General features: G+C 32.9%; 1 protein-coding gene across 1 annotated transcript; it reads right to left on the reverse strand.

Moving 5' to 3' along the window:
* Positions 1-2,390: 2,390 nt before the first annotated feature.
* Positions 2,391-8,454, reverse strand: LOC108365863 (CD82 antigen-like; the record flags this gene model as incomplete). Its single annotated transcript, XM_017620054.1, has 3 exons — positions 8,351-8,454; positions 6,637-6,735; positions 2,391-2,519 (listed from the first exon to the last, which is right to left on the reverse strand). Coding segments are annotated over exons 1-3 (294 nt in total), but the record flags the coding sequence as incomplete, so codon positions are not given.
* Between the last annotated feature and the right edge of the window lie 5,960 nt (positions 8,455-14,414).

The following is a 14,414-nucleotide window of genomic DNA, read 5'->3' on the forward strand; positions in this document are numbered from 1 at the left end:
TATAGAAAAAAGTGCGAAAATCCGTTAGGAAAAAAAAATTTGTATTGACGCAATTTTTTTAGCAGCTTGAAACTTCATTGGTTGTATGGGCAAACAACTGGGTACGCAATGCAAAAGATTCAAATTGAAACGTTAAAAATTTTGATGAAAATTTGGTGAATTTTCAAAAATTTTTTATAAAGTATGAAACCTGGATTTGTATGGTTTTGTTTAAAGCTTGGACAATATTCTTATAGAAAACTAACAAAAAATTTAGCATGAAAAACATTGAAAATATTACAAAAAAATTAACGTGTGCACACTTGTTTGAGTCACTGTATGTATTAATGTATGTATGTATGTGGCACTGAAAAAGTTGTTTAGAATAAACTTAGTGCAATGACACTTGCAATACTCTTAACACAGGTATGCTAAATATGTAGTATATTCGAGTATTTAATTGTTATTGCTTAAAAGCAAAACTTTCACCAAATTCGTACCAGGCTTATCTCATCATCACTGCAATGGCACTTCTTAATTCCCTTGACTAGCTTACCTGTGAATTTAATGCATACGAAGCGCGATAAAAAGCGACCCAACGCACGCGCCACACATTTCCCTAAGGTCTTCTGTGTTTTATAGTTTCTCTAGGATTTGTTTTTATGCATTTGCAGGTACATATGTATGCATGTATGTCTGTAGATATGTTTGCTGTTGGTACCTTTTTCATAGTTGCCATTGAAAGTGAATTTTTCAAGGTGTGTTGCTTATCAACGTGCGCTGCATTCATCCGTTTAGCATTGTTGAGCATACATAAGTAGGTACTTGCGTACTTATTCGCTGATATCTGCCGCGTACATTGCGCATGCGCCACCGCACCACCGCACCATCGCATAGCCACAAACAAACCCATAAGCAATTGCATACAAATTTGCTTTTCGTGTTTCACGATATTTCTTTCAAACGTTTTTCTTTTATATTTTTCATTTATTTTGTTTGTTGTCGCGTGCAATGAAATCACCTCTGCATTGCATTGCAAACATACATAAATAATATTCATTCAGTCATTCGGTGACTGAGCATCGTTATTTGTCTGCCAATATAAATTGCAAATTACAGTATTTACAAAGACAACAAATGAAAAAATGTAAATTATCCAATGACATGGCCTAAGTAATTTCTATTTAATATACAAACGTATTTATGTATATAAACTGCAAATATTTGTCCTTGTACTGTGGGTTATTTTACGCCATTTTAGGTTGCTGCGTTGAATGCATAGCAAGTAAAATTTTGGTGGGGGGCAAAACTACATAAAGTGCAATTAAAATATAATAAATTTCCTAGTGACTTATAGGAAAAATATTGACCGCTTTGAGAAAAATTGCATAAAAATGCTGAACTTTAGGGTCTTTCGAGGCACGTCTTCCTGTTGTCCGATTTTTTTTTTTTTAATTTTCGCGGGCATATTTTTTTGGCAAAATGAACATTTCTAGGGGGGTCTTGCTTTGTAGCTTAACAAAAAATTTCCTCTGGATCTGGATGTTAATGTTGACTCAGATTTAAAAGATTTTTTTTTATCTTTGCTAAATTTGCTAATTATATCCATAATTAAATACAAAATGCTGAATGCTCTAAATAAAACAATCATATTATTGGTTGTTACGAATGACTTTACATATTCCTATGCAATATTCAATGATGCTGAGAAAAATTTAACTCAAATTCAGTCGGAAGCATTTATATTTGGTTTGAAACGATCTCACTTTTATATCGCAAGCCAATGTTTCTTCGCTCAAGTCTACCACAAGCACTTGGCCGTTATGTTCTGATCAAAATGTGGCATCCCAGTTTATGCGGCAAACGGTCTACAACGCTCATCGTTTTAGTTTACAATATTGAATGAAAGTAGGGTCTTGCTGACTGCCTGCTATATATTAAAGTAGAGTTTTGCCTGTTGGATACCGAGATTTTCAGCGAGAATTTTTGTCTAAAAAGCTACAGTGAACCGATAGTTTAAAATCTACCTCAGCTCCTTCTCACCATCTAAACCATCAAAGACAGTTGTAGCTCGAAGAGACTTTTGGAACACCAGTTCATATTTCGTATTGCATATATATGTGGAGTTCTATTGTAGTCCCTAAGGATCTGCAGGGCACCATTTAATACTGTAAAATTATATGAATAAAACTCGTAAATAAGTTGAACTAATTTTATGCAACTCAAGTCAATTTCACTTTCACTTTAACTTATGAAACGATTTTGAAAGTGAAAATAATTACTACTATTTTTGTGCGTATGTTTATTCATATGTGCATATGTATATCAGCCTCTGCTTGCATGCTTACATAGTATGTGCATACTTTCAAAAATTATTAGTAATTTAGTATGCATCAGATCTCCGCACTTACCGTTGTCAGCAGGCAACGCGACTCACGTATCGCGCCACAATATCCCAGGAAGCTCATGAAGAACATAACAGCGCCGATAACAATCAAAACGTACGCCATCTGCTCAATGACACGCGGCTGTGTAAATTGCTGAAATGAAAGAAATGAAGAGACAATAAAGAGTAGAAAACAAAGAAAGTTATTTAATATTTTTAATATCAAGTTTTAGAAGGAATAAAACACCAAAAAAAAATGCACTGCAATATAAATCTATGCAGTGTAGTTTAAATAAACAAAGCAAAAAGTATTTGTTGCAATCAAATGAAAATGAAAACCATTCTCTACGTGAGCTTAATCCCTTCAGGCGATAAAACTTGTTAACCATTGACTTGGTAAACAACGAATTCGCCACAAAAAACGTGCGAACAGCAGTAATTAACTCTCACTGCTTCTTTTTGTGAGTGTTTCTTCTTCAGCTCTGGCCTTACGAAAATAGTTCGATATCAGAAGAATTAACTCAAATACATAAGTAAACTCTAAAAAATCTGTTTAAAAATGCGACTATAAATCGAGTATACTTTTGTTTATTTTTTAAATTTTTTGGTTAATTTACACAATGAATATGTATGTATTTTTCTCCCTTACACATTTTCGTGTGTAAAAATCCTTTTTGTTAGCGGTTTTACACAATTCTACGGTTGAAATCAAACAGAAGATGTGTATTTTGTAGCCTGTACACACTTTTNTTTCTCCCTTACACATTTTCGTGTGTAAAAATCCTTTTTGTTAGCGGTTTTACACAATTCTACGGTTGAAATCAAACAATCAAACAGAAGATGTGTATTTTGTGGCTTGTACACACTTTCGTAGTAAATTTACGCACACCACAGCAGCTACATATATTACACTCTAAAAAGTCCGAAATTTTAACAAACTATTCATTGAATAATCGAGCATGCAATTTCGCGAANCTACATATATTACACTCTAAAAAGTCCGAAATTTAAACAAACTATTCATTGAATAATCGTGCAAGTAATTTCGCCAATAATAAGGTTACTGATCTAACCTACTTTTTAGCTAGGAAATCTACACAATTTTTTTAGAGTGCACATATAAACTCACACTTGTACAAAGTATGTATTGGAACCTCGGCCGGGGATTGGAACCCAAATCCGTTCCAACCGCCAAAGCGCTATCCCTGTATCTCTTCACTTTTGAATGCCTGCTCAATGCAAATACCAGCGACTAGGCTGCTCCGAATCTTGTTCACTCTGACCGTCCCAACAAAAGCAGCTATAAGGTGTGCCAAAAGTTTAAATAACCAGTCGTACACCGAAATGTATGCACAATGGAGCAGATCTACGCAAGAGCTAAGATAGTCGCGCACCTTCGGATACCCTCGATATCAAAGTGGGTAAGCATGTAGTCAACATGGGGAGATGGAATTCCACCTGGCCCAAATATTTACGAGGCATGATTGGTTCGAATCAGGGATAACTACAGCATAAGGGTGAGGTGGCCATTTGGGGTTAATAACCTGGTGGATGCTATGCTTGAGTCAGAAGAAAACTGCTCCATTGTTTGCAATTTGGTATACACAATTTGAACTTAATTGCGTCTGGCGGAACAAATCCGCAGATTTTCATTGAAATGCAATGCAGGCCGCTCCGCCTCCGCGAAATGATGTCTTAAGGTAGCTCCACGATGGGAGGGAAACGTAGCAGGGGTGTGTTTTTAGTGCGGTGAGCCGAAGGGCAAGCCCCACACTTTACGGATTTTTGGTCAAACCTGTCTTTCGACTATTTGCCTATAGCACAGAAACATTATACTTGTAATTTAAGCAAATTTGCCGAAGAAATCATGAGTCCAAAATCAATTTGGAGTTTGCCAAATTGTGAAAATTGGTTTCTTAGCATTTTGCTGTAGTGTCAAAAAGAAGAGCTTAAATTTTGTAAAAAAAACATGCTATTAGGGGTTGTTTGGTATGAGGAATGCATTTTCCACATTTTCTTCAAAAACTATTTTCTCAATAAGGCAAACTCCAAATTGATTTTATATAGACCCATGGTTTCTTCGGTAAATTTCCTTAGAACTACACGTAGAATCCTCCTATGCTATACGCGCATAGTCAAAGTAAATTTACCCGCCCTAATGCATGAATGTAAATATGTTAATTTCGTATGATATTGGGTACTCTGCTGCACGTTTTGTCGAAACCAAAACAAATGTGACCGCCTCAAGCTAAAGCAATATTGTATTTACACTTCACACCGCTGCACTCGTATCAATAAGTATATTCACGATCCGGTGCATAGTGCCTAGCATGGTGCATAGATAGCACGATTGACTATTTTGTAGTTGTTTGAACACATGAAACAACAATAATCATGCTATTTATGCTATTTATCTATACACCATGCTAGACAGTATGCACTGGATCGTGTATACCCCTAATGTGTCAATTTTGAATTGCATGCATTCGCACCAAAGGAGTCCAGAACCTACATACATATGTATGTACATTTAAGTGCATTTATCTCGAAATCGCTTTATTAATCATACTTTATGCATTTTTCTGCATGCAATAGCCTGCTTTAAGCTATGTATTTAGTAATTTGTAGACACTGTATTCCACCAGCAAGCAGCTGATGGGAGCACAGACCCATAAACGTCACGCTCACTTTTAACATGTCAGCGCTAATAAATAAGAAAATTGCATATTTCACGCTCAAATACAAAATACGGTGCATTTTCGTGTGTCGCATTCAAAAGCTCTAATTTTTGTGGTTCATTGACCATAGATTCCGCATTGCATTGCAACTTTTTCACTCCAACTAGTAGTGTTGGTATTATTATAATCAATTAGAGTTATTTTCCTAAAAACAAATATTGGTTGGATACATGCAGGCAAATTAGAGTTATGGGCATCGGGCAATAGGCTTGCAACACCGCGGCTTGAGCATTTTTGCTTTCATTATCACGATTTTCACGTAACAAATTATTATTATTTTTTTCCACATTATTATAATGAAACTGCACAAAAACAACAATTTATTCGACCAACATTCGTGCCAAAAGTGAGCAAAGGGTGTGCACGCTAATCGTTAATACAAGTAAGAGTGTTGAAGGGTTACTTTTTAGGGAAAGTTGAATGAAGCATTGACACATCGAGTGGCACATTCTAAGTAAGTAAATTATTTGCTAAGCATTTGTGTGCTTACAAGGCCCAACCCAAACTGATTTGAAGACAAGATTGTGGGTCACTGTAATTTCTCAGTTTATATGCTATTTCCGCGCAATCGGATTGTCTTCTGGTTATTATTCTAATGTCTGCTGTGTTATTCTTAAGTACTATTTTATGTTTTCCTAATAAAAATATAGGTCAAAAGCTCAACTATTTATGTATTCCATTTTATAGCTCATCATGGTTTCTATTAGATTTTCAGAAAGTTATGCACAATACACAAGGGTATAGGTAGCAGAGTCGCCAAAGAAAATAGAGCACAGTAATACACTGAGAAAAAATTCATGGAAAAATAAATTTTTTGCAGTTATAATTCAAAAATAAGGATTTTAAAGTAACCTTGTAGCAATGTTTTTTTTTTCTCAGTGCGAAAATCAATTCCTAATCAAGCGTACGATTGTGTAAAATTGCCGATGACGTTTAATTTCTTATTCTACTCCGAATATTTCGTGCCATTTGGTGGTGAGGGAGCATAAAGTTTATTATCTTTTTATGAAATAAAGACATATTAAACTAACCAATACATACGCATAATACACATAAATTAAATAAATGCTTATATGTATGTATGTCCACCCCGTAACAACAAAGAGGTGGCGGATATAATGACAAGCCATCAAATCTTGATAAGCCGGCAGGGACACGCAACCATAGACAGGTGCACAGACACAAGAGTCAACAATAAAAAAAAAAATAAGCCGCCAGCTAGACGGCTAGCTACATATTTAGTAAGAGTTAATTTCATAATTTTGAAAGGAAAGCAAATTGTAGGGGTTTCCTTTATTTTTTCTGGTGAAAAATATTTATACGCAACTGTGAGGGTTGCAATATGCGCTGGGTGGGCAGCAGTACAAAAAAAAAAAAAATTAAAATGGACATTGTACAATAAGTTAATTGAAGTGATTATGTGGCGCTGCATTTGATTTTAATCGCTATTGGGCATCATTATGTATTTATGTACCTGTATATATATGTACTTACATATGTGGTTGCAGTTCAATTAAAAAAATGTATACTCACGTTTATGTGTTCGCTATCCACCATCTTAAGCAATGCAATCAGTGAGGCTTTGTCGACCGCCAGCCAGATGCCAGTGCCCAGCACGATTGTGCCAACGACCTGTGGTTCGATTAAAGGAAAACAAACAAATCAATTTGTAGCAAATAAAATGCATTTTGCATTGAAAATGCTTAGTATGTAGTTGTGAGAGTATTATCACAAAAGTTATAAAATGCTTAGTATAAAAACAAAAACACACACATAAAAGTAATAGTCGTATACATACACTGAGAGTGTAGCGGAAGCGGGGGAGTATACATAAATTGCGAAGCATAAAATTTAATACGCGTATTTTTGTAATTTTAGCTTTAGTTGGCACTTAAACGTGGACTAACAATGTCATTCATTTCTACAACTGATTGAAAACTGTATATAAATATGCACATATGTAGGTACAAATTTGTTTATTTACACAAATAGGTATGTATGTGATATAGGCATACAAGTGTCCGTATGTATGTATATTAGGGTGTATCACTTTCCATTTGAAAAACAAAAGGCCCGTACTGTTTCTCTATCGGAAATAAACAATTTATAATTTTTCAAGACTTCCGGAAACAATTTTAAGATTTACATGAGCTGTTCGTATTTGAAAATACTTACAAAAATCGATTTTTTTATATAAATAAATGATCAGATGATAGAAGAGTTTAAACTTACAAATTAATTAATTAATGCAATTAATTTTATTAGTTCAATCAAAATAATGAAATTTTTTGAAAATTTCCGTGTAAATAACATGCAATTTCTTTTTCATTAAAAATATTATGACTATTGAATCCTTTGAGTTAAAAATTTGTAGAGCTTTAGATTTTCTAAAAAAAGACCCTGAAGTTGATTGTCTATTAAATTCGGAAAAAAAGCAGAAATATGCAGTTTTGGGGTTTTATGATTGGAAATATTCATGCTAAATGAAAAAACTTACACTAAAATGGTACAAAATGTGTAGAAAATTTTTATTTTGAACCACATTTGTTAGCGTACAGAGAATTTTAATCCATTTATTTATATTGTATTGCATTTTTAAACTTTAATATTCTTTTTAGTTATGAATAAAATGCAGTTTATTGCAACTAGGAAATTGCTTTTGTTCTTCGTCCTCCGTCGAAGTTCGATTATAATTTTGTATCAATGCTTTACCTCGTTCAGCAGAATCATTAACATATTTAATACTCTTAATCCTCTCTAAGATATGTAATTCCGGGTAATTTTTTAGAGAATTTAAAGCCCTACAAGTTAATGCCCAGAAAAAGTTTTTATCTCAAACGGTTCAAAAGTTATAAAATTTGTAAATGTTATTTACATGGAAAATTTTAAAATTGGAATAAAAATTTATCTATATGGGAGCATTTTTTCGCTGCAAAAAAAGTCATATTAAGGTCATAAATACGTTAGGTTACATTTTTGGCTCACCCTAATATAAACATAAATATGTATGTAGACATAGATGTAGTTAGACTATGTACTCATAGTAAATATGTAGTACTTGCGCATTTACGTTGTGGTTTGCTGAACTCGCCTTGGAGTGCAACAAATATTATTGTTTGTGGCCGCAATAGAAAAAGTCTAAACAAGTTTTCACTTTTATTTGTGTATTTGTTCGGATACCAAGCATTGCCCAAAGAAGAACGAAAAGCAAAGGATGTGCGCTATATTATTTTATATTCATACTCACAAAAAAGAGGAAGTTGAATAAGCATAGCAGGTATTTGGCCAGCCAAACGCCACAATCGGAACCCATTTTGACCGTTTATGTTTCTGATGACGTCGAAAAAGTTGGTTTCTGGAATAAAAAAGAAAACATTTTGAGTCATATTAATTTTATTTAAAACATAAATTTATTTAAATAAGTCTTTATTTAAAGAATATTAAAAATCATTTCTAGTGTTTCCTGAAAAATAAGTATATTGTTAGAGTATTTAACCGCTAATAAACAACATGGTTTAAATAGAATCGTTAGCGTGACATGAATCAAGATGACAAATGCCCACTCACCATTTGTACCAGTGCAATAAAAATATAACTTTCTGGGAAATGGAATGCATACACCATACATACAAAGTACATACGAAATTATAGTTTGAAGTTTATGCGAAGTATGCATAATCAGACCATAAAAGCTGTTACGTTCCGATCAAAAATTAAAAAAAATATGTATTTCAACAGTACCGATTTGCAAGTGAACCCATTACATTATTATGCTGTTATGTTAAGCACACCCAATCAATTAACATTAGTCAAAATCCCAACATGGTGATAAAAATATGAAAGTCTAAAAACAAACGAAAAACTAAATAAATGTACAAATATGTTACTAAAAGTAGGATATTATAAAATATCTGCAAATGTACGTATATTTGTATATACATATGTACATTAGGGTGGATAAGAGCGATTTATAATAGAAACTTAAAAATTGATTGTAAATTGTTGTTTCCACTGAAATTATAAAATTTATTGTATTCAAAAACCTGTGCCAAAATATTTCGGAAAAACAGCAAGATTTGCGTGAGCTAGACCGATTTGAAAATACGTACGTCCAAAAATCCATTACTTTGATTCCGTTGATAAAATTCTTAAACATTTTTATGCAGACATTTTTAGCTTAAACTCTTCTATCATCGGAGGTGATTTTTTCGAAAACATATTTTTAAAAACTAGTTTTATTTATAAAAAATTCCCGTAAATCTAAATATTTTTCCGAAATATTTTGGCGGACGTCTTAAAATATAATAAGTTTTATAATTCCGATGGAAACCCTTACCGATTTTTGTTTTTTTTTGTATGGAGTGTGATGCACCCTAATATAGCATGTATGTACATACAACAATTTACAGTCCATTTTTAAATTTCCATTATTAATTGCTCGACGAACTTTTAAGCAAAAACATGTCTGACTTGACTTTCGTTTTAATATTACACTTTCTAATTAGCAGCGGCGAATGGTAGTCAAACGATATGTTACTGGCTTGTGCCAATATTTTGAGCGCAGGTTACATATTTAACAGCCAAATACCACATTTCAGTCACGTATTCGCAAATGCCAACACACAAACGAAAATACTATTTATGTACATATGTACAATGAAAAGTACATAGAGCAAATTGAAACTAAGCTAGGGCTGCCAGAATCCTGAACCCATGGACCAGGATCTAGGAAGATTCTAGTGAATACGGTGCCAATATCTTCCTAATACTAACTTTTTCTTTGGTTCTGGCGTTGCATTATTTTGAAGTAATTTCTGGTATTAAAAGTAATATAGCTTTGTTGCACAATCCCTAGAGCGGAATGAATTATGATTATTTGGTTGCTTGAAACGCTTAAAATTTGAATATTTTTCATCATACAGTCATGTGAGAAATAATAGGGAAACGACATTTTGACAATTTTTCTTTTCGTTATTTAATATTTATTATTTTCTTATGAAAACGAAGTTCATTTTTTAACAAAAACCATATACAGTGCCGAACAGAAGTATTGGCACAGTGAATTTTTCGCAATATATGCAGAGTTCTTTATTCTAATTTATTTTCGATCATTTTTTATAAAAATATTGTTCATTTTACACCAGAAAACAATATAATAATAAAATCTCTAAACTTCGTGCAAAACTCAGGAAAATTCATTAAATTTGCACACTAATTGCAACTTTTTATTCAGATTTTTTAGAAAAATTCTAAGTATGCAGTTTTATAGCCCATTCAAATTTAGTATAACAAAGTGTTAGTTTAAAGTTGCTAGAAAATCGCGTTGATTTTTGGCAATTTTTTAAGTGGAAGGTGTTGCTCACTTTCTCCATACAAAAAATAATTGAGATTTTATTACTACGTTTTCTGGTGTAAAATGAACTATATTTTTGTAAAAAATTATCGAAAATAAATTAGAATAAAAAACTTTGCATATATGGCGAAAAAAGCACTGTGCCAATACTTTTGTTCGTCACTGTATGTATGTCCATAAGTCTAAATTTCAAACTGTTGAAAATTAGAAAAACTTATTTAACATTTTATTTAACATTTTACTACCACTACAATTTTTCATTACGAAGTTAGTGAGAGCTTCAAGTGGCGAATTCTTGCGTGGATAATTTTTTTTTCGCCGGTGATATTATTATTTTCTTCCTTACAAAAGAAATATTCATTCGAACATAGAGTAACTTACACGAGTTTTCACGTGTTTTTTTTAATTTTCAAAACGTTTTTCAAGTAAAACTTTTTTGGTATTTTTGTATAAAAATGTTATTAAAGTTTTAGACAAAACAATATGGATATTCATGGAAACGCGTAAATGCCTCGTAACTGCGTAAACCTTGTAAATAATTCGATTTTTCATACAAAATTAAGTAAGTTTACGAGGTTTACATGGTTACGAGGCATTTTGATGAATTGCCCTAATATGAATCAGAATTTCAAACTTTGCACAAAATTTCTAGCTTTCATTCCGAAACATTACAACGTTTTTGTGTATATCGTTTTATAGTCCATATCATGAAGTGCCATTTTCAAGTGGCTAAAAAATCGCATTGATTTTTAGTAACTTTTCTGGTAACTACTTTTTCGGTTTATTTAACAGAACAAGTGCAATTTACAAAAAGTGGCGTTAACTTTTTTAAATTTTGTTGCGAACGGTCTCCCACTTTTTATTTCAAAAGGAATTCATGCTTATATGGAAAAGGAAAATAATAAAAAAATATTATAAACGTGATTTTTTAGACTCCTGATCTTCATGAGACTAAAATTGTATGGGCTATAAAACTGTATACACAAAAATGTTGCAAAGATTCAGATTAAAAAAGCACGAAATTTTGATGAAAATTTTATGAATTTTCCTAAACTTTGTATAACGTTTAAAACTCTGATTTATATGGTTTTGGCTAAAGCTTGTACAATATTTCTATAGAAAATAAATATGGCCTGAAAAACGTTGTGAATATTTAAAAAGAAATCAACATGTGAACACTTGTGTATTTTGTGTGGAAAAAAATGTGTGAACACCGCCAACAAAAAAAAATAATCATCAAAAATCAACGCGAATTCTTAGAAACGAATCTGCCAAAAATTAATTGGGCGTCTGCATTGACGTTCATTAAAAATTAGGATAATTTAAGTGTGGACCAGGACACCAGGACCATTTTTTAAAACCGGAACAAATCCTGCAACACCAGGACGTCTGGCAGCCCTAAATTAAGCAAAAGTTGCAACATACATACATTTGTAGGTATGTATGTTTTCAGAAGGTATAAATAATGGCTTTGTTCTTGTTTACACTGTGGAAAGCTAAACAAACAAATATACCATGCAACTATAATAACAGTAAGCCGCAGACAGACGAATATTAAAAAATTAAAAGTAAAACTACGCAGACACAATAATCACAGCAGATGTAACTGAACATATATGTACATACATACTTACATATGTAGATACTCATCTCTGCAGAAAATCATAAAAATTAATTGTTGCTACCGTTCTTTGGCTGAGGAAGTATGTGTGTGGGTGTGTGTGTGTGTGTGCGTGTGAATATTGCAGTTGTCATCGCCATCGCAATGCATTGCTATGAATAATGTGACAACTCATACGCGGCCCAAAAGTAGCACAATCGCAACAAACATATTTACGTACATACATACGTAAATATGCGCATATAGATGCGCTGCCTGCATAATTCCCCTGAACAGCGCAAATGTTGCACGTTTGTGCATTTTCCACTGTTGCACCTTACCGTATATTACGGTTAAGCCACGACTAAATCGGTCTGAGAAAAGCCCTCGAGCCTTATGCTGACACGCTGAAAATATATGTGTACATTAGGCTGGTCCTTAAATAAAGGAAGTAAATTTTTATATCAGATTTCCTATGCCTCAACCCCTACATCGATGCTAGTGTAGTCGAAGATATCATATATAGATTTTCCATTCCTCTATTCTATATCTATAGATTTTCAGATTTCTCTATAGAGACTAAAAAATTAAAATTGGTAATATCGATTTTGGGTATTAGATGAGAAAAAAATTAATTTTAATTTTTCGAATTTCCATTGAGGAATCTGAACTTTGCCCCCTGTGCGACACGCCTAAACCGTCTCCAATCGGGACAAAAATTAATGTATATGCATGATATCTGTGATCATGGTATTACCGATTGAAGGGTGAGACTGAAAAAGAAATCCTTCATTTAATTTTAAAGACCACCCTAGTCTACATACACACATATGAAACGCAACGGCGAATAGTTGCAGGCACCATTTTTGTAAAACATGTATGGAAGTAGAGTTTTTGATGTAAACATTTTCCACTTACAAAAACAAAAAACAAATGTAGCAAGTTGCGAAATGTATTCATTGGAGATATATTTGATTAAATGCACTCTTAGATAAGGTAGACGGTAATTCCTTTAAATTATGGATCCAAGTCGATAATTTTACTCCAGTCTATTGGTAGTGTTATTTATTTAAATCGTTAGTTCTAAATAATTAAGGAAAAGAAAGGAACTTTATCCATTATGAAAAATATATTTTTGTGTTGTTTATTCATGGTCAAAAACCTGTATCACTTTTCCTCCGCTTATTATAAGATCATTGGGGAATTCGAAGAACTACTTCGCGGACAAAACCCTTTCGTTGGGTTATTTAAGACGGCCTTTTAAGTATGCCTCCCGAGTACCACCAAACCATAATATTAGCAGACAAATCGTGAGCGTGAAATGTTGGTGAAAATGTTGGACTAAAATGTAAAAAAAAAATTTTAAATCAACCAAGTTTGATGGATAATCTGAAATCATACCTTTACCCTAATTGAAAGTATGTTCAGACAGGCCGTTAATCGACTTTCTTGATTAAGGCGCTAATTGAGCTCGATTTACCACAAAAAATTTCAATTCTTAATTGGTCGATTACTGCTTAATTGAATGCTAATCAAATGCATGTTTTCATGAAACCCTGCAGGGTATGTTTAATTTTGACTTTTAGGTATGTTTATTGAACAAATAGTAATTAGCTGTTTGTTTCTGGTCTTTTTTTTGCAGCTGATACTCCATCAGGGACGTAAAATTGAATTTTCAAACTGTACCTAGTGTGCGGAAAAACTTTACCTAAAAGTAGATAAATGTACCTAAAACCTAGCTATAAGAAAAAATTATTCGAGCAGTTCAAGACTTTCCTCCGAGTTCTTCGATCTAACGTTTTAAAAATAAATATCTTATATATACATATAATACGCGAAGGGATTAATTGTTCAGGACAAAAGATGTGTAACGTTCGCCCGATTTTCAAAAATGAGATGTGAAATTAAAGCGCTTGGTCTATAGATGTGCAAACTCAAATCATTTAATAATCAATGCTATCATGTCCGCACCGTTCGTTCGATCTTCCGGAATGAGGTGTGAAATTAAAAGGCTTGGGCTGTGCAAAAGGGTTTTGCTTTTTTGAAAAGAGTTGCCACTTTTTAAAAAATTATATTCAAATTAATGAAAAAAATAAATCAATTATTACAAAAAAGCTGTCAATCGAAATGGGTTTGAAAAGCTTTGTTTCTTAGCTGAACTATAGGAGAGTTGCCATCTGTTTAAAAAATCATATTAGGTAAGAGAATTATGTATCATCATATGGGTGCCAAACAAAAGGGGTTTCAGAAAGCAGTAGTTTGAAAATATTTTGAAGAGGCTTGCCACCCGCTGGAAATATCGAACTGAGTTAACTTGTACAAAAGTTATATGCAATATCAAAATATGGATGTCAAGCG

This window comes from Rhagoletis zephyria, unplaced genomic scaffold (genome assembly GCF_001687245.7).
Source record: "Rhagoletis zephyria isolate East Lansing unplaced genomic scaffold, Rhagoletis_zephyria_1.1 Rzeph_scaffold_02029, whole genome shotgun sequence".
NCBI lineage: Eukaryota > Metazoa > Arthropoda > Insecta > Diptera > Tephritidae > Rhagoletis > Rhagoletis zephyria.